Source organism: Phaseolus vulgaris, chromosome 9 (assembly GCF_051622355.1).
Source record: "Phaseolus vulgaris cultivar YP4 chromosome 9, ASM5162235v1, whole genome shotgun sequence".
Classification (NCBI taxonomy): domain Eukaryota; kingdom Viridiplantae; phylum Streptophyta; class Magnoliopsida; order Fabales; family Fabaceae; genus Phaseolus; species Phaseolus vulgaris.
In genome coordinates, this window is record NC_143506.1 from 37,219,380 (window position 1) to 37,244,430 (window position 25,051).

General features: G+C 33.5%; 1 protein-coding gene across 3 annotated transcripts; it reads right to left on the bottom strand.

Annotated features, from left to right (window-relative positions):
• Nucleotides 1–24,746, bottom strand: ACA8 (autoinhibited Ca2+ -ATPase). 3 transcript variants are annotated; one of them, XM_068625664.2, is made up of 35 exons: nt 24,570–24,746; nt 24,378–24,472; nt 21,100–21,288; nt 16,814–16,930; nt 16,689–16,731; nt 13,643–13,755; nt 13,422–13,553; nt 13,220–13,309; nt 12,466–12,535; nt 12,166–12,236; nt 11,980–12,063; nt 11,815–11,892; nt 11,667–11,738; nt 10,287–10,370; nt 10,125–10,207; nt 9,921–10,029; nt 9,752–9,807; nt 9,327–9,369; nt 9,158–9,241; nt 8,700–8,831; nt 8,550–8,615; nt 8,349–8,447; nt 8,036–8,146; nt 7,309–7,479; nt 6,882–6,941; nt 5,334–5,498; nt 5,120–5,236; nt 4,764–4,862; nt 4,408–4,545; nt 4,184–4,284; nt 3,386–3,431; nt 3,107–3,241; nt 831–938; nt 653–744; nt 1–462 (listed from the first exon to the last, which is right to left on the bottom strand). In XM_068625664.2, exons 3-35 carry the CDS (start codon nt 21,268–21,270, stop codon nt 354–356), a joined length of 3,249 nt encoding a protein of 1,082 aa, XP_068481765.1. In that variant the 5' UTR covers nt 21,271–21,288; nt 24,378–24,472; nt 24,570–24,746; the 3' UTR covers nt 1–353. The 3 variants fall into 3 exon arrangements, with proteins under 3 accessions (XP_068481765.1, XP_068481763.1, XP_068481764.1); XM_068625662.2 differs by lacking the exons at nt 24,378–24,472; nt 24,570–24,746 and adding an exon at nt 22,599–22,710; XM_068625663.2 differs by lacking the exons at nt 24,378–24,472; nt 24,570–24,746 and adding an exon at nt 21,844–21,996.
• Between the last annotated feature and the right edge of the window lie 305 nt (nt 24,747–25,051).

The following is a 25,051-nucleotide window of genomic DNA, read 5'->3' on the forward strand; positions in this document are numbered from 1 at the left end:
TGAATGAATAGAAACACTGTTACTGAATCAACAGAAGAAACTGTAATCCAAACATAACCAAGAACAAACAACCAAATTGAAACCATTCATATCTTTACAACTCTCAAATCTGCAAAATATTAATAACATTTGTCAAGCTTGTATATTTAACATAAACCAAGACTGAGATTCGGTGTATTCTGGTTAGAACCTAGGTATAAGTTAATTCCAAATTAACAAGATAAAATGATGTTAGATCAGTAGAAAGATAAACTTCTTCTTCGTGTGTAGTATCCATTCCATTATATGCAGACAGTCAGAGAACCAAAGAAACAGCAGAATGAGATTCTTTGAAAAAGCAGAGACCATATCAATTAAGATTCCTCGGGCTCCTTCCTTCTAGAAGTTCCACATTTCGAAAAAACGTTATTGATAGGAGTAGTTGGCACTGGTATCAATTTCCCAATCACAGCAAGAGGCCAACTGAAAAATATGAAGAGTGTAAGGGGTGATATCCTGTGACCACTCTTGCATAATAAGCCTTTCAAGAAAATGCTTGGCAAGATTTAAACAATCAATTCTAAACATTTCAAGTTTTCACTCTGAAAACTTATTTAAAAGATAGCATGAAAAGAAAAGCATAAAATTTCGATAGGGCGTATGATTAACTGACCTAATGAATCCAATAATGACACAGATGATCCACTGCTTCCAATTTAACCTCACTGTTTTTGTAAACTTGCCCAGAAATTCAATGATGACAATCTGAAAAACAGTTGCAATTGTATGTCGCCCTTAGACACCTTTCACAGTCATGGCTTAAAACTACCAGAGGAGTGTTAAAGACTAACCTGAAGCACAAGAGTTAATCCAATTATACCCATAAAGAGGTAGTTTCTCGTCACTCCTTTAAATATGTTGTATTCATCTGGCTTTCGAGCATTAAACTCATTAAATATCTGCAGATTTGAAAGAATTTTGTCTTTCTCGTCACTCGTCAAATACAAGAGAATAAGAACAAAAACAACTTGACCACAAATATAAGAAGCAAATGAATTGGGAACATATCCCATGTATTTCCACAATCAAAACGATTTAGTAGCGATAAATGGAGGAAGAACCCAACATCAATGTTGATAAGAGGAAGTAGAATAAAATTGCTGGAACAATGAGGTAACAATCAAGCAAAAACGGCAAAACTATATATTGGAGGCAAGCCATCCGAAGTCTTTTGTGAATGGAAGTACTTTGGTTCTGTTACTTCATATCAATACGTATGAATAAGTTTAGCTCAAAAAGTTAAACGCTTCCAAGTGACTATAAAAAATTCCTAACACTTTCGAAAATCATGTATCTAACAACAGCTCCAGAGCTAATATGCAATTATGAATATTACATCAGAGCATATATCAGGGTATGGCTAGCTTTAGGCCACTAAAGCAGCCTCCTAACGCCCTCCTATATTTGAAGCCCCCCCGAAAGAAATTATTTTTAGGCAAAAAGCTATTTCGAGAGAATTTTTAGAGCTGTTTTTTGGTATTTTTATATCACTCAAAATGTTTAGTACTAGAAATTACTGATAACATATCCAAGTTATAAGCTTATCGCCATAATTTCCCTTATAATTTTATCCTCTAAACATGTACCATGAATATGAATTACTTTCTCTCTATCTAGGACAACTTCATCAACTGTCAATACCCTAAGTATATTCCCTCTCATTTTCTGCCCGAGCACCCAACATAATTTCAACAATGGAAGTGGGCAAGTCAACAGCTGAACAAACCCCCCACAACCAGATCCACACAATTGAAACTCTTTTGAGTCTGTTTGGTAAAGAAAAACAAATTGAATTGAAGGAAATAGAAAGGTGAAAGAAAAGACATCAAAACTAAAATAGAAATTTAAATAGTATAGTTGAAAGGAAGCAGAGAAAAAAATGAGGCAGAAAGTGAGAAATAAAGTGCAAAGTGACAATGAAATTAATCATATTTTTACTCTATTTCCATCCAACCAATTATTTCCACTCTTTCCCACCCTATTTTCACTCTATTTCCGTTCACCAAAATTAAATCCACTCTTTCCCTCTTATCTCCATCCAAGGAAACACAGCATAAGGAGGGTTGGTACTCAGGCCCAGTGTTGTTAACCAAATTATAGTATAAATGTGGATGTAAACTTCACCTTGCAAGGTGATTTTATAAAGTTAAATTAGACCTAAATCTACTTTCTAAGATAGTATCCAAGCATATGCTAATATCTAGCTGAACTCTCCATCGAGCCCATCAGCATGGATCAGCATGAAGTATGATCCCACATCGACCAAATTATAGTATATAAATAGGTGCAACCCTGTTATAAGGTTGAGTTAAGCCTAAATACTTTATAAGACATATTTATCATATATTTCAACTATTATGTGACTTCCACTCAAGATATAGCAGATTATTGGTTTTCCACCATTGACAACACTGCTCAAGCCGTGCATATATATCAACATTTTCACCTCCTAGTCACAAGAACCGCCAAACTATTATATTTGTCTAGTTATTGAAGGATGAGGTGCAAATTGGATTCGGCCCAGAATAGGAGAGGCAAAGTTGTCCAAGGAGAAGGATGGATTTTTGCATAGCAACCATGTTAAAAATCAGAAAGGTTTGCTTGTGGATGGGAGGAAAGAAGATGAGGCAAAAAAATGGATTTTAGAGATGAAAGCATCCGGCAGATTTCATTATCCAGTGGGACAGGTCTATGATACCACTTGCTATAGTGCAGTTCTTAAGCAGAGGTATTGATATTGTGTGTAATACTAATAGCCAAATAACATTGCTGAAAGGAACTCACAAGTTTGTCTATGACACTGCAAGAGTGAAAGCAAATTTTGGCGGCAGTGATCAGGTCAGGTGGGCTTGGTTATCATGCTTCAGTCAGTTAGAACATCACAGGGACTTTATTTTCATCAAAGCCCCCAGTTGTCCATCTTGAGGTCGAGGACAAGGTGAAATAGATACCCCTTACTAACAGTTAGTTGCAATAGTTTGTCAAGTTAGTTGGTTGAAATAGTAAGGCACATTGACAATAAGCATAGCTATCTGTATTTTCCCATTACAAGGTCATGAAGACTTACTTGACAGAGAACAAATGCGTTAAATATCAAAGTGTTCTTCACTTTAATTGCATGCTGATTGTTGTCATGGCTCAAACCCAGTATGCTTCTACCTCGGAAATTGAGTACAAGCAAGACAGAGACTTGGTACATTGCCTGAAAATTTCCAAAAATTATTGCTTTCAACAAAATAAATAAGTAATTTGTATTATTTCCTGATGCTTCAAAATCCTGTAGTTGGTTGCTTGTGAAATCCGCAAAAACTACAAGGGATACTAATAAATGAGAAAGATAATTTACCTGTATCAGCAAATTCCTCCACATAATATTTGTTATGAGAGGCTCTCTGAAAAGGCAAGCAAACAATTTGTCAATTCTATCACAAATATTAAGCAGATAGGCATCATCTATTGTTTTGGTAATAAAACTATAAACTATTGGCCCATAACTAATAAAGAAGAATTTGGATCTCATGTAATGAGAGAACGATACAAAACACAAAACTAATGGGCTCTGCACAGAATTTGCAAATAGCTTTTGTAAAGCATGAAATACTCAACAGATTTTCAATTCTTTTATGGATATCTCAATTTTAGTTTTTTGCAATATCCTCTTCAAATTTCTTTCTTCTGAAAGAAGGACCAAAATCATGTTTAGATAATAAAGCTGCAAATTGTTAACCCATTTTTCACAAACACATTCTGCAGATCCACGCATGCCTACATAAATTCAGCCTTCACTAACAGCTTAATGGCTATTGACAACTCTCTTATTTTATTTTTATTTTGTTTCAGAGGATTTTGCATATAGCTTAAAATGAGTGGACTGTATTTCAATTGATTAACATTCACTTTTAGCATTCCTCAAGTGATATCTCGTCCTGGTTTTGCATATTATCCTCTCTTTAAATATATTTCTTCTTTTAAACAATCCAAAGATAAGAAATCAGAAAAAGAATTGGTTTTCCAACTGTTTTGATACTTTTCCTGATTTTCCAAGCACTGTGTAATAATACAGTAATAAAATTTTTGACATTTTTCAAACAAATGCCATGATCTGAAGTACTCAATAAGAATCACAAAAAATAATATATCTGACCTTCGACCAACTGGAGATCGATCCATGAGGTGATCAGTTGGTGGTTCCGTTGCCAGGGCTAGTGCTCCCAGAGTGTCCATGATTAGATTTACCCAAAGAAGCTGTAGAGAAATCAACCATGATTAGATTTACCCAAAGAAGCTGTAGAGAAATCAACCGAGATTTTCAATGTCATCCTAACTTCATATCTGGGCATAACCCAGAAAGAGAAAGAGAAAATCAACCTGCACAGCATTCAATGGAACATCACCAGTAGAAATTGCAGCAACAACATTTATCACTAAGGCGGCCACATTTACTGTAAGCTGAAACTGGATAAATTTCTGAATATTTGCATAGACAGATCGTCCCCATCTGACAACCTACAATCATAGAGAAACACAATGTAATTATCAGTTGGGCTTCAAATATTTAGTGCATCCCAATTCTATAAAAATAAACATCTCATTATACAATCGTTAACCATAAAGTACGTTTCTACTACTGATGACAGAAAAACAGCCCTTCAAGAGGTGAAGAGCTAACATATACATCACTGCTAAGAACAAATCAAAATCTCTCAAAGTAGTGTAGTACTGACCTTTACAACTGAAGCAAAATTGTCATCCAAAATAATGATATCAGAGCTCTCTTTGGCAACTTCTGTACCTTGGATACCCATTGCAAGACCTATATCGGCCTATATCACAAAATATATAGAATTACATTGGAATGATAGTTCAAAACTTTAAAATTAAAATAAAACTGACATAATGTAACCACTAACAGGAATTTTACAAGTATACAACAATATAAGATAGACATACCAGCCACATTATCAAACTAAATGAACCATTACTATCGATTTCATCATTGCAGTGGATACTTACAAACAATACAAGCACGTGCCTAAAAAATACAAACATAAGCTACAAAAATTGTAAATACTATGCAAACCTCATGAAGGGCAGGAGCATCATTTGTTCCATCACCAGTTACAGCAACAACGTGACCCTTCCTCCTCAATGATTGTACTAGCAATAATTTGTCATTGGGAGATGACCGTCCCATTACCTGTTACACAGTATTTGCAATAAATGTTATTTGCAAAGAACATACCAGTACAAGAGCACAGCACAAAAACAAGGCCGTAATAGTAATTTGATTTTACCGATATCCTATCAGCAATTTCATCTCTCTGTGCTTCTGACAAGCCACGAAATGTTTTTCCTTCAATGATGTTTGGTTCTGTAGCATCAGCAAATGAACCAAGTATTCCACATTCCACAGCAATTGCTTTTGCAGTTTTCACATTGTCACCAGTGACCATTTTCACCTTGATTAGAAATTCAAACCACAAAAATAAAAAATCAAAGCAAAGCATATTTCATTTCTTAATTTAAATGCTCAATTAGATATTGGAGGAAATCAAATAAAGCTAGTGTTGATCTTTGGAATCTTAAAGGCTTCAAAATTCAAAGCAATTACACACATATTGGGTTGGTGCAGGCAGAGCGAAAATGGTACAGTAGGCACAATGCCTTTGCAAGGATCATAAATCTGTACTTATTTATGTAGCCACTAAAAAAAATGATTTATCTTTTCTTGAGAGGATAGAAAATTAGTAACTCAGTCCATTTAAGAAAAGTTTAGTCTTTATTTTTTTCTATAACAAGGTGATGCCTATGACACTAAAATTCAAGAGCCATGCTACACAATGTGTTAACTGTGTTGTCAAATAGCAGACAAGGCAAAGTGGTGTGATCAGATCAGATTCATGAAAACTGCCATATAAATGTCATGGCAAGTTTGTAATGACGTTAGCTACAACAATGTGACTACAAATGCCAATAGTACTTCTGTCATTTCATCAATTCATCTGTATGCAACACCTGTTTTGGTTTTCATCTGTGTCATTCCTCAACATCCATGTTGAGTGGGGGCTGTCACCAAATAGCACCCCCTGTCAGGGAAGGACAGTTGTCCCCCTGTTACATTTTCTTTTTGTTTAAGTTGAAACCCACTCTTCTACCCCTGTGCAAACCATCTCCCATGAACAGAACCATGCCATAATGCACAACCTCCATTGTGTCTCCGAATGACAGAAGCATACATCTGTTCTCTCATCTTCTTGTTCATGTCTTCCCTTTTTTAAATGGTGTGTAACCCAAGTACCTAAAATCAGCATGCCTATTCTGCCCAGATTTTAATTCTTTTCACCTTGTTTATGATTAGGGATAAGGTTAGTCAGTTAGACATGACAACATGCTTTTATGTTTATTATTTATGTTTGGTTCAAATTAATTTTGAGAATAATAGCTTTCTTTTGTTAATGTTTAGATACATAGGATTAGTATTGTCGATGTCATTCATTTCTTGACATCATTTATAAAGAGAAAAATTTCTATTTTGGTTCATCAAAGGACAATGTTTGTATGTTTCTTTATTATAGAGTCCTATATGGATTAAATTTTCATAAAATGTTGAAAATGCTTGAATACTTCACCGACATATCACTAAAGTATCCAAGAATATCAATATCAGATACACAAAGAAAATTGAAGTATAGGTATTTCATAGGTTTGATACTTCACTCACACATACTGATGATGTACCCAAGTATATTGTATCAAATATATATCATTAATAGATACATAAAGCAAATGGAAGCATCTATACTTTACAACAAAAAACTTTCAAAATCAATTATATGAAATACCTTAACCCCAGCTTTTTGACAAAGTAGCACTGCATCTTTGACACCAGGTCGACAAGGATCCTGAATTTTGATACATACAAAACAATAACAATATACAGAAACAGAATTTTAGCATGCGGAAAATATTTTAAGTCTGATGCTGTCAAAAACCAAACACGTCCAATGTTTCTCCATTAAGATACATAAAAGAACTTCCATGTAGTAAATCAAAGTGCAAGGAGAAAGACATAATAAATAAAATATTAAAACTTTTACTACATACAAAGTATGCAACAAAGTGGGAATAAATGGGGTATGAAGCCTGTAAATAATATGGCCAAACAGCTTTACCTTAAATTACATAGCTAAACTATGGGATATAATATCATAATACAAACAGAAAAATATAACAAAGGTGACAATGATAGGAAGGTTTCAAAATGCATACCTTAATACCAACAATAGCCAGTAAATTAAGATCATCCTCTGGTAAAGACCAGTGAGCAAGTAGTTCTTCATTAGTTGGAACCTTTTTCTTTTCATATGATCTATATGCAATGGCCACACAACGTAGACTATCAGCAGCCATGTCTTCAATAGCCTTTTTGAAAAATGACATCTGCAAGACAAAAAAAATTACACACATACACATGCATATTAATGAACAAGAGTCATCCACACAATTCATATATTAATTTTATTTGCTTTGTTTATGTAACATACATAAAATAAAACAACTTTAATATTCTCTAGTCATGAAGAAACTGTATAATAGAATCAGTTGAGATATCCCATTTCCTCTATTTTCTAAATACATTAGTTTCTTGTATATTCAGGTATCGTTGCTTGAGTGGTAGGGAATTCTGGGTATTTGCTATAAATTGTTTATCCCCCCCAAAATATAGGGGATTAAATTATGTAATGATGTGAATAAAAATCAGAAGGCTGTGATCTATTTCTAAAGCAATTCTCTACTGAATCCAACAAAAGAGGAGAAAAACCAGTTGGCAAGAGGGGCAGCTGGATAAAAAAAATACTATACATAGTAGTTTGAGATGATCTCCTATTTGGACAAGATACCCGGTCCCCCTCCCTCCCAATAAAAAACTGAACACAATCTAAGAAACGTCTGCCCTTAACTGATGTTAACATGTAACAAGTTTATCAAATCAAACCTTCTCCTCATCCATCCCCACCAGCTGGTCATTTGCATCAATATAGCCTGTACAGCAGGCTAGGACTATCTCGGCCGCACCTTTCCAGTGTATATGGATGTTAGAGTCCGCCTGCATATATGCATAAAATTATGATGCCCTGGCTAAAAGATATGGTATACTTTTAAGCAATATATTTTTTTTTATCAGCAATGATTAATTAAATAAAAGGGAGCACTTAAGCAATATATTAGCTACCAAGCAATGTTTCAGTTAGTCTAGAATACAAGTAAAATATCTGCATAATTGAATAAAAATGACAATAAAATTGTACCGTTTGTAATGCAACGCCGCCTCTTTTTTTCTCTGAATTGAATGGGAAAACATGTATAATTGATGATTCGGATCTAGCAGCCGTAAAATTCATCCCAAGCTGAGATTTTGTATAACAATCATCACTAGTTATAAGCACATATGTTAACACAAAATGAAAAGGAGGGGTGGGGAAAGAAAGGACAGCACTTCCAAAACACACCTGTATTCCCCAATGTAAAATTGCCTTTTCTGTTGGTGATCCAGAAACTTCAACATCATTAGCACCCTATTGGAGAAAAAAATCAGTGGAGAGTAGTAGATCGACCTAAGTCTATGTTAATATGTATTATACTTTTTCTTTCCTCGTTACCTCAGGAGCATAAACACTACCGTTAGTGTTCAGTGCAATACCCTCAATGAGCAGGGAGCGAAGCATAGAATTCTCCAACTTGTGAGGAGGATCAATTTTATTACTCCCAGCATAAGCCTCAACCACAGTCATCTGTCTCATGGAATTGAAAAATGTTAACATATTAAGAAAATCTGATGCATAAATGCCAAACAAGGCCAATAGAACGAACTTCCTAAAAATCTATATTTATCCAATAGAAATGTCTCATTGGTAGAATAGAAATAGAATAGTTGATATTTTGAGCTCCTACTTTATCTTAAAAAGCTCAAAGGATTCTTACTCAAATAAAAGCTTGCTCGCATAAAAACCATTAAAACAATAAACAATTGCAAGAAGTTCTCTCCAAGAAGCTGACGTAACTCGATATAAAAAATTACTATTTAAATCAATATTTTAAATACAGCGCCACAACTAACCTCATTCATAGTCAATGTGCCAGTCTTATCACTACATATGGTTGTGGCAGAGCCCATGGTCTCACAGGCAGAAAGCCTCCTTACCTACAATTCAATGTGTCATATTAAACACAGTTTCACATATATTTATGTAAAAATTCAATAAAAGTACAAACATCAATTGGCATACCAAGGCTTTATCTGCCATCATTTTTCTCATCGAGTAGGCCAGCCTATATAACATAATTTATGGAAAAGGGTGTGTAAGTACAAAGATTAGATAGTGAACCCAAAGAAAAAAAATTGTATAATATGAAAGAGGCGTATTAACAAACATAATTTTTTTTCTTTTATTAGAGATCAGTGCTAGACTCTTACGAAAATAAAAGATTAGAAAAATGGAAAACTAAGCATCAACTATGGATTCTGTATTGGACCCAATGTGCAATTCACTGACAGATTTTTACTAATATATGGCAATAACAAAAACTAAGGAAGAAAACGTGATAAAATCAAAGTAAAATGAAAAAAATTTCAACAATGTTAAAACATGAATTATGACAGCAAAAACAAATGTATAAACTAATAAGCTCAGGTCAAAATGAGCAGACTTACGTTAAGGTAACTGCTAATGGGAGCCCCTCAGGAACTGCAACCACGACGATGGTGACCTATATACTCATTGGGTTATTATCACTATAAAGATATTAAAGCCTGAAATATAATGGATATCTTCAATTGCATCAACATGCTCTGGTAATATAGTATTTATCATCACACATACCGCAACAGTTACTATCTTAATTGCACCATCAACAGCATCACCAACTTTAGTCTTGCCAGCTTTAAATTGAGGCGAACCATCGGCGTTTTCAGTATGCCCAGAGAAATATCTGCCAACAAATTTCAACTTTAGAGGCATGCTGATTATAATCTTATCAACAAACCACATAAATATATAGCAACAATATGATAATAACTAAGTTACCTAGCCAGTAGCACAACCAGGACGACAACAGCAACAGAGAGTCCAACAATACCAATGAAAGTAGCTACACCATTTAAGCGAACCTATATTGAAAACTTGCATATATGAGTAAAGTATGAGAAATAGAAGAACTCAATAAGAAATCACAACTAAGAAAAAGACCTGCAATGGTGTTTCTTCGCCAGTATCTTCTGAGATGCTAGCCATTAGAAGCCCCCATTCAGTATTGGTACCAACACCAGTAACCTGTGGTAAATAATAAACAAGGAAAAAGTTAAATTAATATATTGAATTAAAAGAAATTTGGTAAAAGTAAATCTATATTTTATTGACTCCAAATTCTATATTCAACATGGGGAATAAAATCCTGTTAATAATAGTATGCATACAAGCAAACAACCAACATCTTTTTTAAAAAAATAGTAACATTCTCTACGGTCCTTTTGATAAGAAACACACTACAAAAGCTAGCCCTTGTAATTGGAGAGGCCAAGGGTCGCGTGTGGTATTTGAAAGATTTTTTTCAAAAAAGCTTTCGTCAATTGTTTATAATCTAAAATAGGTCATGATACTTTGTAAATTGATTTACCAAATGACGATAAAAAAATGATTTTTTAGTATTCCATATCTATAGGATTTTGAAATGCTCACGTAGTAAGAGTCATGGTATGGGATTCATTAATTGAATATTCAACTTTCTTAGAGTCTTTCGCTAGGCAAGTAATTCAGGTTTAGATGAAAACATAGAGAAAGTCACATGCAAAGAAAAATACAAAAACACAGTTTGCCTTTTTGTTTTATTCTATTGTTGAAATTCATTAAAGAAGAAATTATCTACTTCATCCAACTAGTTCTGGGAATTATCTGATGTGGGACTCAATCCCATACCTTGCAATTGGATCCGAACATCACACCACGCTCCACAACCCCATCACCCAGGTAGGCTGATGTGCAATAGCCCTTTCACTAGTTTTGGGAAATCATTGTAATGTTGGCGTCACCACCCACATAACCCTCTCTAAACTGCCTATTGCATAAAATTTTCTTTACAAAATTCCCTTTAAATATTAATGACCTTAATATTTTTTCTAGCCAATAAACAATACATGCAGCAAATTAATTTCTTAGAGACTTTGCTGAGGATAGAACAATTGCTAACTGTTACATAAGTGGATACACAATATTTAATTAGACAAAAAATTAATGAAAGAGTAATTCTAGAAAGTTATTCAAATGGTTGAGAAATTCGATACCACAGATTAAATCCTATAATTCTTGTGTAGCAATTAAAGGGATCCTAAATAGACAGCAAGAGGGTATATGAAGAATGTATAAACTGTTTTAAATCCAATTAAGAAACACTTCCACAATCAATGCATATTTTATTGGTCCTTGATATAATTACAACCCACACCTCCACCAAAGTAACTATTATGTGTTGATTACTACCTCAACAACTATCCTTTGAAAACTCCTCATTATGTAAACTAAAATCATGTCACACTTGAATTGCAAAAATAAACAGGGCAAAGTCTAAATTACCAGCATTGTGCCACTGCCATCAGCAACTTTACATCCAGACATCAGAAAAGGATCCTTGGAATCTTTATGGACCTGCAAAAAGCAAAAAACAAATATGAAGCAGAAAAAAAAAATCCAACTCCGTAGGAGATAAAAAATAAATACTTACAATTTTGCTCTCCCCAGTCATACTTGATTCATCAATTGCAAGAGAGTGACCAGTGATCAGAATTCCATCAGCAGGGACCTAGAAAAAGTATAAAGAACTTAATGGCAAAGAAAATGGAATCGACAAGAATAATAAGGAAAAGAATAACAGAAAAAAATCAAGTACCTGGTTACCAATATTTAGGGGTATAACATCTCCAACAACAATATCATATATAGAGATCTCAACCCTTCTACCACCTCTAATAACCTTCTCATGCACAAATCCAAATAAAAGGTTAAAAATATGGCAACAAAATTTCTAAAACATGTGTAATACAACACTCAAGTTTAACTGAAGAAACAAACAAACCTCCAGGTGTATATTTCTCTTCTCTTCATTTAGGTCTCGAAACTGAAGAGACTGCTTATAATCACTTATAGCTACAAAACAGCAAGAAAAGAAAGAGGTTGGTCATTTGAAGGAGAAATTAATAGACACCATTATTATAATTATAATTATAATAACATCTACAGTAAAAGACTGAATGGACAGCGTGGGTCATGAACTTGAACTACACCAAAAGCTTATCGAAGAGGAAATTGCAACAGAGTCATAAAAGCAGGTAAATTAACACCATGTATTATATACCTTACAAAGCCAATATAATACCTGTAACAACAATAACAAGAATAACTGCAAAAGCAATGCTTCCCCCATCATACCATCCTTCCTTAATACCCTGCAACAATTTTTTTGTCAAAAAATGAATTCAAAAAAAATCTGAATATTCACAAAAATGTTCTCTTAATCCTAGATTATGAAGAGAAGGACCAAACATAAAGAAAGTAGGGCAAAAGACCATATAAATTAATTGATTGTACAAGATAACATTTAAAAGAATGCATATAGATATTAAGTCTTGAAACTCTTGGATTTTACTTTAATTCAACATAATTAGCATCAAAAGAACAAAATATAGTCAAAACAAGACTCACAAATTGAAAGATTGAAAGATTTTCTTCCCCTAAATATAATGGATTCAAATAATAGCATGCATTGTTCAGATCAGCCTAAATATTTATTTGATTATATATTTGAGCATGAAACATAGTATAAAATATTCCAATACGACCAAAGCACTCACTCTATCAAACCATTGTATGCTAAATGTAGAATAGATTAAAACAGAAAAGGCTGCTATCAAATAGCTGTAGAGAAATCCAAAAATGCCAAAATGTGAAGGAGTAAGGTTTGAGGAATAATAATTTTATTAAAATGTCCAAATTAGTGGGAGAGAAATGGCAAAAAGTAAAGAACAATACAAAATTTGGAGAATAGTATTTGTAAATATGAGAGAAACCCACTTTCAGCACTCCCAACCAAGTACAAAGAATTGCATCATAACTTCACCAGCCAATCTTACCTCAGATTTTATCCCAAGTGCCAGTGAAGCTGCTGCAGCTACCATTAAAATAACCAAGGTCAGGTCCTTGCAAGCATCCCACATAAACATCTATAAAAACCATAGAAAAAAAAAGGTTACTATAGTATCCCAATCACAAAGAAGAAGAAACTTGTCTACCCCAAAATCATCAAGCATTTCATTACTCTGAATAAGTCATTACCAGAAAACCTCTTCCTTTCTTCCGAGGATAATTGTTGGAACCAAATGAATTCCTACGTTTTAGTAAATCAGCATCATCACCGTGAATTCCCTTCTCTGAATTTGTTTTCAACAAATTTGATAGTCCTACAACCTGATAATGATCCAAAAGCAACACTTGAAATTTATGACACTGAACAATACTATTACCAAGTGGAGAAAAAATATTCTTGGCAAACATACCCCTCCATATTGTTGCAGGGCAGCAGTGTCATGCTCCCTCGAAATTGAAGCAAGTTGCTCTTGTCCAATTGGAAATTCACCAGCAATGGGGGTCGGAGGAGGTTTAATAGGTTCTAACAATTTAAAGCATTACCCATCAATACTTAAAAAAAAAAGTGGCCTACACCTTACTATTACACTAGTTAAAATAAAGTAAGTTATTTAAATAAAGTTCCATGGAACAACAAAACTAACTACCATGAAGCATATTCACGATTAGGTTATGAATGCAAAAAGGAGAATGAACGTATACAACAAGGATGTCACAAATGCACATATACATTTTGGAATATGAACAAGATAGTGAACACTATGTGCCACATGCATCCATGTGTCCAATCTGATCATAATGGAGGCAACTTTTGTTCAATTGGTAGAAGTTAGGGCATAGGAAAATATCTTAATCTTATCATATCTTAGATTATCTTCTTCAAGTAGTTTACTTATTCGTTGTTGCTTAGCATTAGTTACTATATGTTCTTATCTTATCATGATTTGTTTGCTTGATTAATTAGGATTAGGATTAGCATAAAAGGACAGGTGCTCTAGCTGTTACTTACACATGAAGACATTGAAATACATATCAATCAGTGATTCATTCTCTTTTACCTCTCTTTCTCTATACCTAGAACCTCCTAATTTCAAAATGGTATATATAGAAGAGGTTACATTCTCCATGACCTTGCCCATCATTGTCCCACCAGTCACCTCCTCAATATTTGATATTCTAATTTATTTCCATGATTCTTTCTATTTGCGGTATCCCACTCTGATTTCAAAACTCGTCTTCTTCTCATCTTTTTGCACTTTTTGGGAAATGTTTTTGGCCACCATTGCCTCTGCCAAAGAAATTCCTATCAATTTATATGTCAAGACCAATTAATCTCCATCCACCACTCCCGAAAATTTCGGTATCACCAGTGTTAATAAGACACCCATCTGCATCATTCATTATCTCACCAACCAAATTATTAATCCTAAAAATCTCAAGAACATCAGAATCAAGACAAGTCCATATGCATCATTCTTCTCAGCTGCTATTATCTCCCTTGCATGCAGCAACAGCCATGCTATGAATGAAGGCCCTTTTACCATATGTTTCTCATGCCAAGGTCAACCCTAGCAGTATTCACTGGATTAGTGTAGAAACTCCTTCAAAAGTGCTCAAATATATATACCAATCTCCTTCAGCATGTAGTCTATGGTATGAAAACCATTTGCTGTCCTACAATCACTGATTCAATCCTCACTGGTACCATTCCAAGAGTCAGCTTCTTTTAGCCATATTTTTAAGGTATCAAATTTTGCATCTAGGTGAGATTCACTTCACACCTAGAAGTTACATGAACCATAACAGCAAAGAAGGGATTCTAATAAATTTTGCTGACTCTCTTCTTTCCCTACTTACATCCCTTATGGCTATTTGACTCTCTTGGTAGCTGATTTGTTCTTTGACATATGATGCTAGCTTTGAGGAAGAGAAGGGTGAAAGCTGTCTAGCCCTTTCTTTTATCCCGGACACTGTTTGGTCTGAGTCTGTCTAACCCAGAGTGCTCTTTCCAAACACCAATCACAGTGAATAATCCTTGGACAGCAGTAGTCACATATTTAGCCTAGTGGTCCCAAAAGATCGCCCTACTACTGTTGGTCTTTGTCCTATACTAGTCAATTTCACCAATCACCTAAGTTTCGTCTAATCTCTATGATGTTTTATCATAGAATTTCTTTAACTAGAAAAGCAACCATATTATTGAAAAGAAACAAAGAAGGGATGCAACAGACTTAAAACTTAGTAAGCTTTAGCTTGAGAAGTTGTGTTAAAATATAGTATGCATTTTACTGTATAAAGTTTTTTTGCCGTATCTTAGATTATCTTTAAAGATTAGTGATTAGTTTTCGCATTTCCTCGTTATCAATTAGGCTTAGTAGAGGGGTTTTATCATGATTCAATTCCTTAATTAAGAGGGTCTTTTAATACCATAAATAAGGGTTATTGCTCTTGATAGAGACTTGGGTATTATGAGGTGCCTAAAACTCACATCAAATAGTATGAGATGCTCATTAGGAGTATTGAAATGATTAGTTCTCTCCCTTAACAACTAGCTTTTAAGGAATGGTTTTCCAAGTACTTGAGTGAATTGCTATGAGAGCTACTTGTCATTGTCTTGGAATGGTTACATTTGGAATTTTTTATCACAAGGAAAGTTGAAAGAAATGAAATATCACAAAGTAAAGTGTAGTAGAGTGTGAATCGTTGAGATGTCGACTCATAGGAACTGATATGATTGGGAGTTGGGTATTATGGGATGTCTAAGACCCACATTAAATATTATAGATGCTAGTCGGTGGTATGATTGTGACTTGGGTATCATGGGATGTCTAAGACCCACATTGAATATCACGGATGCTTTTAAGGAGTGAGTTCATCAAGTGCTTGGGCGCTTATTACTCTACTTTTGTGAGTATCAAGGTCATCTATACATCTCAATCAATATTTCATTCCCTTTTATCTCTCGTACTCTCTTTAGACTTAATGCCACATAATTTCAACATAAATATTCAGTAAATCATAAAAAAATACTTAGAGATTGACAAGATACCTTCATTTAAAAGATGCTACGATGAAAAAGTAACATTGAAATATAAAATATAGACTTGGTCGGTAGAATGAACTTATTTATTAAATAATACAATATCGATTGAGTATTTTAAAATTTAGAGTTGTAACAATGCATTGTCTATCATTCCCCAAATTTTGCTTAGGAAGTAGTTGACTTTAAAGTGCAGCAATCCAAAAGACTTCTTTAAATAGGTAAATACCCCAAATTGTTACTACTGGATAACTAGTAAACAAATAAAAATATGACTATCTTGTATGTTACTGGATAACTAGTAAACAAATAAAAATATGACTATCTTGTATGTTACTGGATAACTGTATTAAACCAAATTAATTAAGACAGCAAAGATAGGCAAATAAAAATTTGAGTATAACTCAATTACTCACCATTTCCTGGCACCCCACCAGCTGCTTTGAAAAGATAAGCTGCCTAATAATGCAAAATGGATAATTAGTACACTTCATATGCCTGGCGTAAACGTAATAAAGAAAGCCAATTGAAGGAATCATACTCTAATGGCTTGTGCATGCGCCCTAATCTTTCTCAATATTTGTTTCTTCTCTTCTTCTTTTTTCAAGTCCAAGGTATAACGAAATCGACGAGAAGCATTAAGCACGAGCGCTGCTTGCTAAAAAAGATAACAACAAAAGGGTTTCTTATGTGTAAATAAGATAAACAGACTTAAAAATAGTAAATGTAGAATAATAAAATGAAGCTAACTATTGGTCTTGACAGTCGACAGTAAATTACAAAACAACATTCATACTGCAAAAAAGCTAAATGAAACTACAAATTAAATGTGGTATGCTTGAGAAGATGCATTCTTTTATAATAAGTTTTGGAAACATAAGTTATATCCGTACATGTAACTTTGCAATTTCAGAATAGCAAACCCATGCTTCTTATTTACCTAGGCTTTTCAAACTAATACAAAAATGTCAAACATTTACTATCAACCGAGAAAAAACACCTGGCATTGTTGTAGACAGATAGTACTAAAAAGTTTGAACAAAACAAATACATTAATGATGTTTAATACAATTTTCTCAAAAGGTACGTATAAGGGGCCCAGCCTTCTCGCTGTTCAAGCAATAATCTCCTAGTCCCAAATTCATCATTGCGTTACGTTATATAATAACTTTCCACATTTTTATGGGAATATATCATTCCCACCCCTCACAATAATAACCACAAATCATTTTTCAAAACTTGTATCATACATGAGAATATTGCATCCCCAAATTCAAATTCCCGTGAATAAACTTCCATTCGAAGGGGATGTATTGGATTAGAATTTCAAAGGATTTTAACTTTGTATATAGAAAAGTTTTATAGTATTCAATTAAAACTTTTAAATGATATAAATAATTTTTTGATATTCAATCAAAACTATTAGAATTTTTTAGGACAACAACAAAATCTCACGGTATTCATTTAAGACTTTTTACAAGTTATAAAAAGTTTCCAGTATTCAAAAATATACAAATTTTGATGAATTACTTTTTTGTGAAAGATTTTCATGGATTTGGCATACTTTTTAGGATGTATAAGTATCATATCCATGAAACAATCTCAACCAATTCCTTGTCAATTGTCAAACTTCTTTTTCCAATTATACATAATCCATTCTCCCTTAGATGAAGGCAGTCTAGACATTCATTCATGTGCAGCCCCTCTATGGAGAATGTATAAATATTGTATTCATAAAAAATCTCACCCAATTCATTGAGACTTTCCTAGATCCTCCCTTCCCCTTTTATCAATTGTCAAACTTTTTTTCCCATTACACATAATCCTTTCTCTCTTCCATGAAGGCAGTATAGACCATGTGCAACACATCATTACTCTTTTTCACGAAAAATATATTTCAAATCCATGAGCAGAAATTTTCAACTGATATCAAAGACTATAATTTTGAATCTATAGTTCAAATCCAAGAGCAGAAACGAGAAGATGCCAAAACATATAAGGCTAGTACAGGAGAAATGAACCTATAATGAAATAGATATTAAAAGATTGAAAAAATTGTATTTGTTTCACTCTTTTTATCAAACGATTCTTCTTGGCATATTGAATTTTGTAATTTTGAATGTTTTCTAAAGATTCGTTGAGCTTTTTCAAATATTATAAATCAATAAAATTCTTTCAGATCTTTTAAATTCTTACTGTATAAAATCCATTCAAATCCAAATAAAAAAATCTCATTCATAAAAGTACTTCTAAAAAAATGATAAATCATCACATTCAAATCCACAAGAATTTTTTATGTCAAGATAGTCTTTTAAAATCTCAATCCAATACACTACACTAAATGGATAAAACTCAACTATTACCGTTGAAATATAAAAGCTTCCCTTACTTTTTCTTTCACTAATAATCATTCTATCCATCCATACTTTGCATGCAGGAATCACCTATTGAAACTCAGCAAACCATTCAGTATTTAGTGCGCTAATTCAACACTATTAGACATAATTCAATCCCTAAAACTCAGCCTTGATTAGAGTCTTCTATTATCCAAGAGAGTCCACTCAAGGAAATAGCTCTTCTGAAATAAGGTAACAGTGGAAGAAAGACAATGTATTTAGATCAAAAGAATGTTAAACCACCATTCATTGACACAGGATTTATCATGGCCACTACAAGTGGATGAAATTAATTTGGCAAGCACAGCATCCTTGAATGCAAAGAAAAGGAAACGGAAAACATTGATTGGTAATGGAGCTTCCTAATTGATGCATTTTCATCATTTTCCATTGAACAGTGGCTCCATTCAGTTCATTTCCTCTTCATCCACCACAACTAAGTTAAAGCAATTGTAGGAACCCCTTCCCCTCTTTCCCTTCTTCACACCTCAGCTGTTGTGATAAAACATGGAATGAATGAAACTCAATCCTTCAGTCAAATTTTTAATTCCACTACACATCCCAAGAGTCAGCAGCACACAAATAAGAGGCTCAAAAACTGGCCTTAAACTGACCCCGTTAATATATTTCTACCAAGTATCTCAAGGGGGATTAAGAACTAACAATTGTGATGCCAGGACTGATTCTGGTAGTCCTCATGCACCTTAAAATGCTCTTGCATGCATGAAACATATTGCTTCTTGTGTTTCATTGCTTTGAAGAAGGAAGATAGTGTATTTAAAGAGAATCGTGAGTATTACTGAATATCCCAAAATTTTGCTAATTGATGCCAAGTTTCTCAAGGGAGATTAAGAACTTAGAATAGTGACGCCAGAGAAACTTATGGACTGCTTCTGTTAGTCCTGCTGCACCTTAAATATGCTCTTCGCATGCATGAAACATATTGCTTCTTCTGCTTAATTCCTTTGCAGAAAGTGAAACTGTATTTAAAGTGATTCATGAGTATTACTGAATACCCCAAAAATTGGCTAATTGAAACCAAGTTTGTCCAGGCTGATTAAGAACTTGGCATTGTGACGCCAGTAATGGGAGAAACTTATGGACTGCCGCTGTTAGTCCTGATGCACTTTAATATGCTCTTTGCATGCATGAAACATATTGCTTCCTCCTTTTCATTGCTTTGCAGAAGGGAGACACTGTACTTAAAGAGAATCATGAGTATGACTGAATATATCCCAAAATTTTGCTAATTGGAACTAAGATTTTCCAGGGGGATTAAGAACGTAGAATTGTGCTACCGGTTAAGAGAGGAACGTATAGACTGCTGTTAGTCCTGATGCACTTTAAATGTTCTCTTTGTATGCATTAAACATATTGCTTCTTCTGTTTCATTGCTTTGATCAAGGGAGACAGCATTTAAGGGGATTCCTAAATATTACTGAATTTCTCAAAATTTTGCTAACAGAAAATTTTATGTTCTCTTAGAAAATCTTCAGAGCAATTTCATAGGTTAACATTTCAATTTCCCAATCCAAGTGCTTGGAAAACTAAACATAAATCTATTTGAGAATAGGATATATATTATAAATGAAATAAGATTACCAAGCTTGTTACAAATTTGCACAGAAGGACTTAGGGAGACACTTAATGGATGAGTATTAACATTTAACTAATGCAACATCAAATATGTGAGCACAAATATATTCTGCCGCATTGGTGCTAAGTTTTCAATCTGAAAGATTGACTTCTGCACATGGACCTCCAAACTGCTTCACCCTCAAATAACAAATCACTAATTCGCATTACAATTCCCAGATGACATAACTATCCGAACTTGGGAGCTCTTTTAAGCCCCTTCTGAGCATCTTCTATTCCTTTTCCGTGTGTTGTTATACAGAAAATGCAACAAAGATTCGTAACCTTCAAAGGCCATTGCAAAACCCCCATACAAAGGCATGCAGAACAAGAAGATATCTCTACTCTAAAATTTGCATCACCAAAAATGCGAACAAAAATATCAACATATCTTAGGGAACTGCAAGTTTAGTTCTAAATAACCTCTTGCTGATATCACACCACTAACTTTCCTCATCATCCAGGAGAAACAAATAGTCCAATACTATTTCCTCCAATATATCTTGAAACATCATTCAGACATAACTACACTACTCCACCGCCTTAATCTACAACCACCAAATTTCCAAAAAAAATCCTCAAAAATCGCTCTCAGTCAATCAATTGCAAGCACAACTAGAGCATCCACTCTACAAACCCCTAAATCCACCAGAAGTTCATCGAGCAGTGAATACATTGCGTAAACAGTTAAAAAACATAGAAGCAGGCAGAAGAAAAAAAACAAAGTACAAGCAGAAGTTAAAGCCAAACAAAGAACATCAGAAAGTAAGCAAATGAATCAGAAGAGAAGACGTACCCTCCACCGCCTGAGGCGTTCAATGGAAGCGTTCTTAGTTCTGGCAATATCAAACGGATCGGATAAATCTCCGCTGTCGAGGTCAATGGAGCGGCGAGTGGCGGGACCAGCCTCGATATCACTCTCCGCCGCCTGCCGCATCGGAGAAGCACCGTTCAGGAAACTACTCATCGTTCCTGAAAAAAAAAACTGTCGCAGGAGAGATGGCACCGTCACTTCTCTGCTTGGCTCCAAACCAATAAACAAACCACTTCACTCTTTTCCAAAACCAGACAGATCAAGATTTTTCAAACGAAATAAACAAAATAAAGAGTCTCTGAAACTCAATCTCCCTCCATCAATTACACATAACCATATTTGGGAAAACGCAACTAACTTTTCAGCAAATCACTATTCTCACTATCTTTCTACGTCTCAAATTTCAAAGTCCCCATCCTCACTCCGCTTACTAACACGCTCTCTAGTTGGTATCTCTTTATCACGGGTCAATTGCACTATGGATTAATGTTCTCTATCACAAGGCTTTTGAAATTTTATCATTTCTAGAAATGTCTCACCCACTGCTACCACTACTATACAATGTACTTTAACTTCAGCGAAAATTCCTCTTTTGTCCCTCACACACCAAAACCATGAGTCTGTACTAACAGCTTTTTGTTTTTGTGAAAAATGCTGAAAACCTAAAAAACTTAAAAGTGAATTAAATTGCAACTGTTCATATTCTTCATATTCCTTACGACTCACAGTTCTCAAGATTCAGAGTGGATGAGCATTAAGCCTTTGCGTAACCGTGTGCACAATGCAACGTGGTTGATTATGCTTCCTTGAGCTGAAGGTCAAGTTTATGTGTTTTTTTTCTTTTCTTTTCTTTTCCTTTCTTTTCACATTCATTATTATAAATTATTTAGATTGATGCATTGCTTTGGAGACAGTTGTCCACGTTCCCGTGATTTGAGAAAAGAGGACAACCAAACACTTTGATTGAGGTTGGGGTTAGTTTTCAATACACACAATTTTTTTAATAAATCATTATAATTAATTGCTCTTGTAGTGCACGCAACACTTTCTCATACCCTAAAAATACAAGAGACAAAAACTTCATAACAAAAAAAAGTGTAAGAAACGGCATTTTCTCATACACTGAGAATACATACAAGAAACAAAAACTTACATAACAAAAAAAGTGTAAGAAACGGTTATGACTAGCTGTTAAAGGTGCAAGGTAGCGTGGCAAGTGCACAGCGAATGCATGTAAAAAAGTAACGCAACGTGGCCTGGTGCAGACTTACGTGTTGTGCATCAAATTCAATTGACCAAGTACAGTGAATAAACAAATAAAAAACAGAGAGATTCTGTGTTAGCTAGAACAACAAAAAGCACCTGATATATATATAATAAGAATGAACTAGATGATGATGATGATGGAAGCAGAAAAAAGAGACAATGGAAAATTATTTTGTTGAAGAACACAAAATTGTAGATAAAATATGATAACTCACCTCTGTGAGGTAGGAATTAAAACTTGAAGATCAAAAAAGTGCAAATCAATGAAGGACCTAACCCAACACTCACCATTCTTTATATACTTGTGTGACTCACACATTATGACACACATGTGTTTTTCATGCCTTGTGTTAACTCATAGTCATGGAGAAAAACGCGTGCAGGGTAAATTATGGAGAAAGCATTGAATTCATAAATGAAAAAAAAAAAAAAAGAATGTTATTTCTTTTAACTGCAAATTTTAATGCGCGGATAAGTGCTGCTGAATGTTGATATTTGAATTCAAAGGTCAATGTTCATACTTACAAATATTTGCTTTTAATATTTAAAATATTTGACAGGTTATGAAATTTAATAAAAATAACAGTTTTTTTTTCCTTATTTCTAAAATTGGTTTATGTTAAAATAAATATTTTTTATAAATATATTTGTTAAATATTAAATATAAAAATGTTGAAAAGTTAAAGGTATAGAATATACACGCATTAATGGGTCAACGCGTGGTATGACATGAGGGAGTGGCGTGTTTTTTGGTTGTTATCATCGTGTTATAACTTACTTTTTATAAGATATGAAACAAACTAATAATATATAGTTATAATTTAATTATTTGATGGATTAAAATTACTGAAAAATCACTAATAAGTTAAATAAATTTAACAAATATCTTATTAAACCTCTATCTATCAAGTGACATGGATTTTCCAATGCTAAAAACAAAATGATAAATATTAAATTTTACTATAAAGTATGAAGGATATATAACATGTACAAGTTTTTGTGGATTCTACAAAAATTAATATATATAATTCTTCTACGTAATAACATGACTAAACATAGAAAACCCAACACCGACCTAAAAGAAAAAGAAGTATGTTGTGAAAGACACCTTTTGCCAAATTTAGTTGCACATATATCATTCTAAAAATATGATAAGTATTACCTAAAATGACCTAATAATCACCATGCACTTACTCAAGTTGCATAACCAATTTTGTTATGGATTCAATAAATACTCATACATCCCAATAATTTTTTTCTTTTCTTAACTTTAGTTATATTTGGACATATTTTTTTTTATAAAAATCTCTATAAATAAAATCAGAATTAGTTAGTTTATAAACAGTTTCTTTAATTTTTGTCCGAGTTAATATTAATTTATGAATAAACTTATGTAGTTTTTTTTTAATTATTTTTCTTCATGCAACGAGCAAAAAACCCTAAACTTATGAAATTTTTCACTCAAATCAAATGGCAAGAACAGAATAGAAACATATATAATTTTAATTAACTAAAGAAAATATCATATTTGACTCAAATACAGTAGACAGATATACCAATTTTTCTGTGAACATCTTCTCACTGTTTTGTTATTGATTGAATGTGAATTAGAATAATTTGAACTAGTTCCATTGCTTTTCATGTAGTTTAAGAAAATGAATTACTTTTTTAAAACTTTGTATCTAAATTTGCCTAATGCTAAACCACTATATCAATCATTCCAATAAAATAACAAAAGCATTTTACACTATTCTTTTTCTTTTTCTTCTGGTAAAATTTCCAAAGAACAGACCCTCCATTTCCTTTAATAGCAAAATCACAACTTTCAATCAAGCATGATATCACAAATTCCAGAATGATCAGAAACTACATATTGATCACAGACAAAGTTGCTAATATATTGATCACAGACAAAGTTGCTAATATATGGATCACAGACACTACTTTTAGCATATATGGATCACAGACAATATAATGGTCAAGAGATTTGTTACCTTTGCTGAAGGATGTTCCGATTCTTTTTCCTCAAGTTTTATGATTCCACTGATATGATGAATGTCAGTGGCTAATACTTTCTAATAGTGTATATCTGCAACAGCAAAAAAGAATTATAATAACTTATAAGAAATGACCTATCTCTTTGTGAAACCAACTTCTGTTCAATCATCAAAGATATAGATACATACAAATTATGCAGAGTTGATTGCAATTTGAGCATGCATGAATATACAAGTAGAAAACCAGCCAATAGTTGTTCAAGTGAATGAAATAGAAGGAGAATAGCAGGTAGAGGCTGGTAGCTGGCTTGATTCTTAACTTATAGATGAGTTAAAGTGAAAAATAAAGTAGGGAACTTTGTCTTTGACGTTTGACCTTTGTTAACTCTTGCGTAAGTATATGGAAAGAGGACACAGCTCTTTTTCTTTGGAAAACAAATAGTCTTTGATGCGAAAATTCATAGTTTTGACAGTAATTATAGTTAGAACACGGTAGTTTTCTAATTTAATGGCGACTGTATTTTATATTTTAACTTGCATACTTTATTGACCAAACTTGCTATACCAATACTTTATTTAAATTAATCACTCTCATCGATTAGAGATTAGGACATTTTATAATATATAAGTGCAAATCTTACTCTAAAAGTCGGTTTTATAAAGTTAGGTTA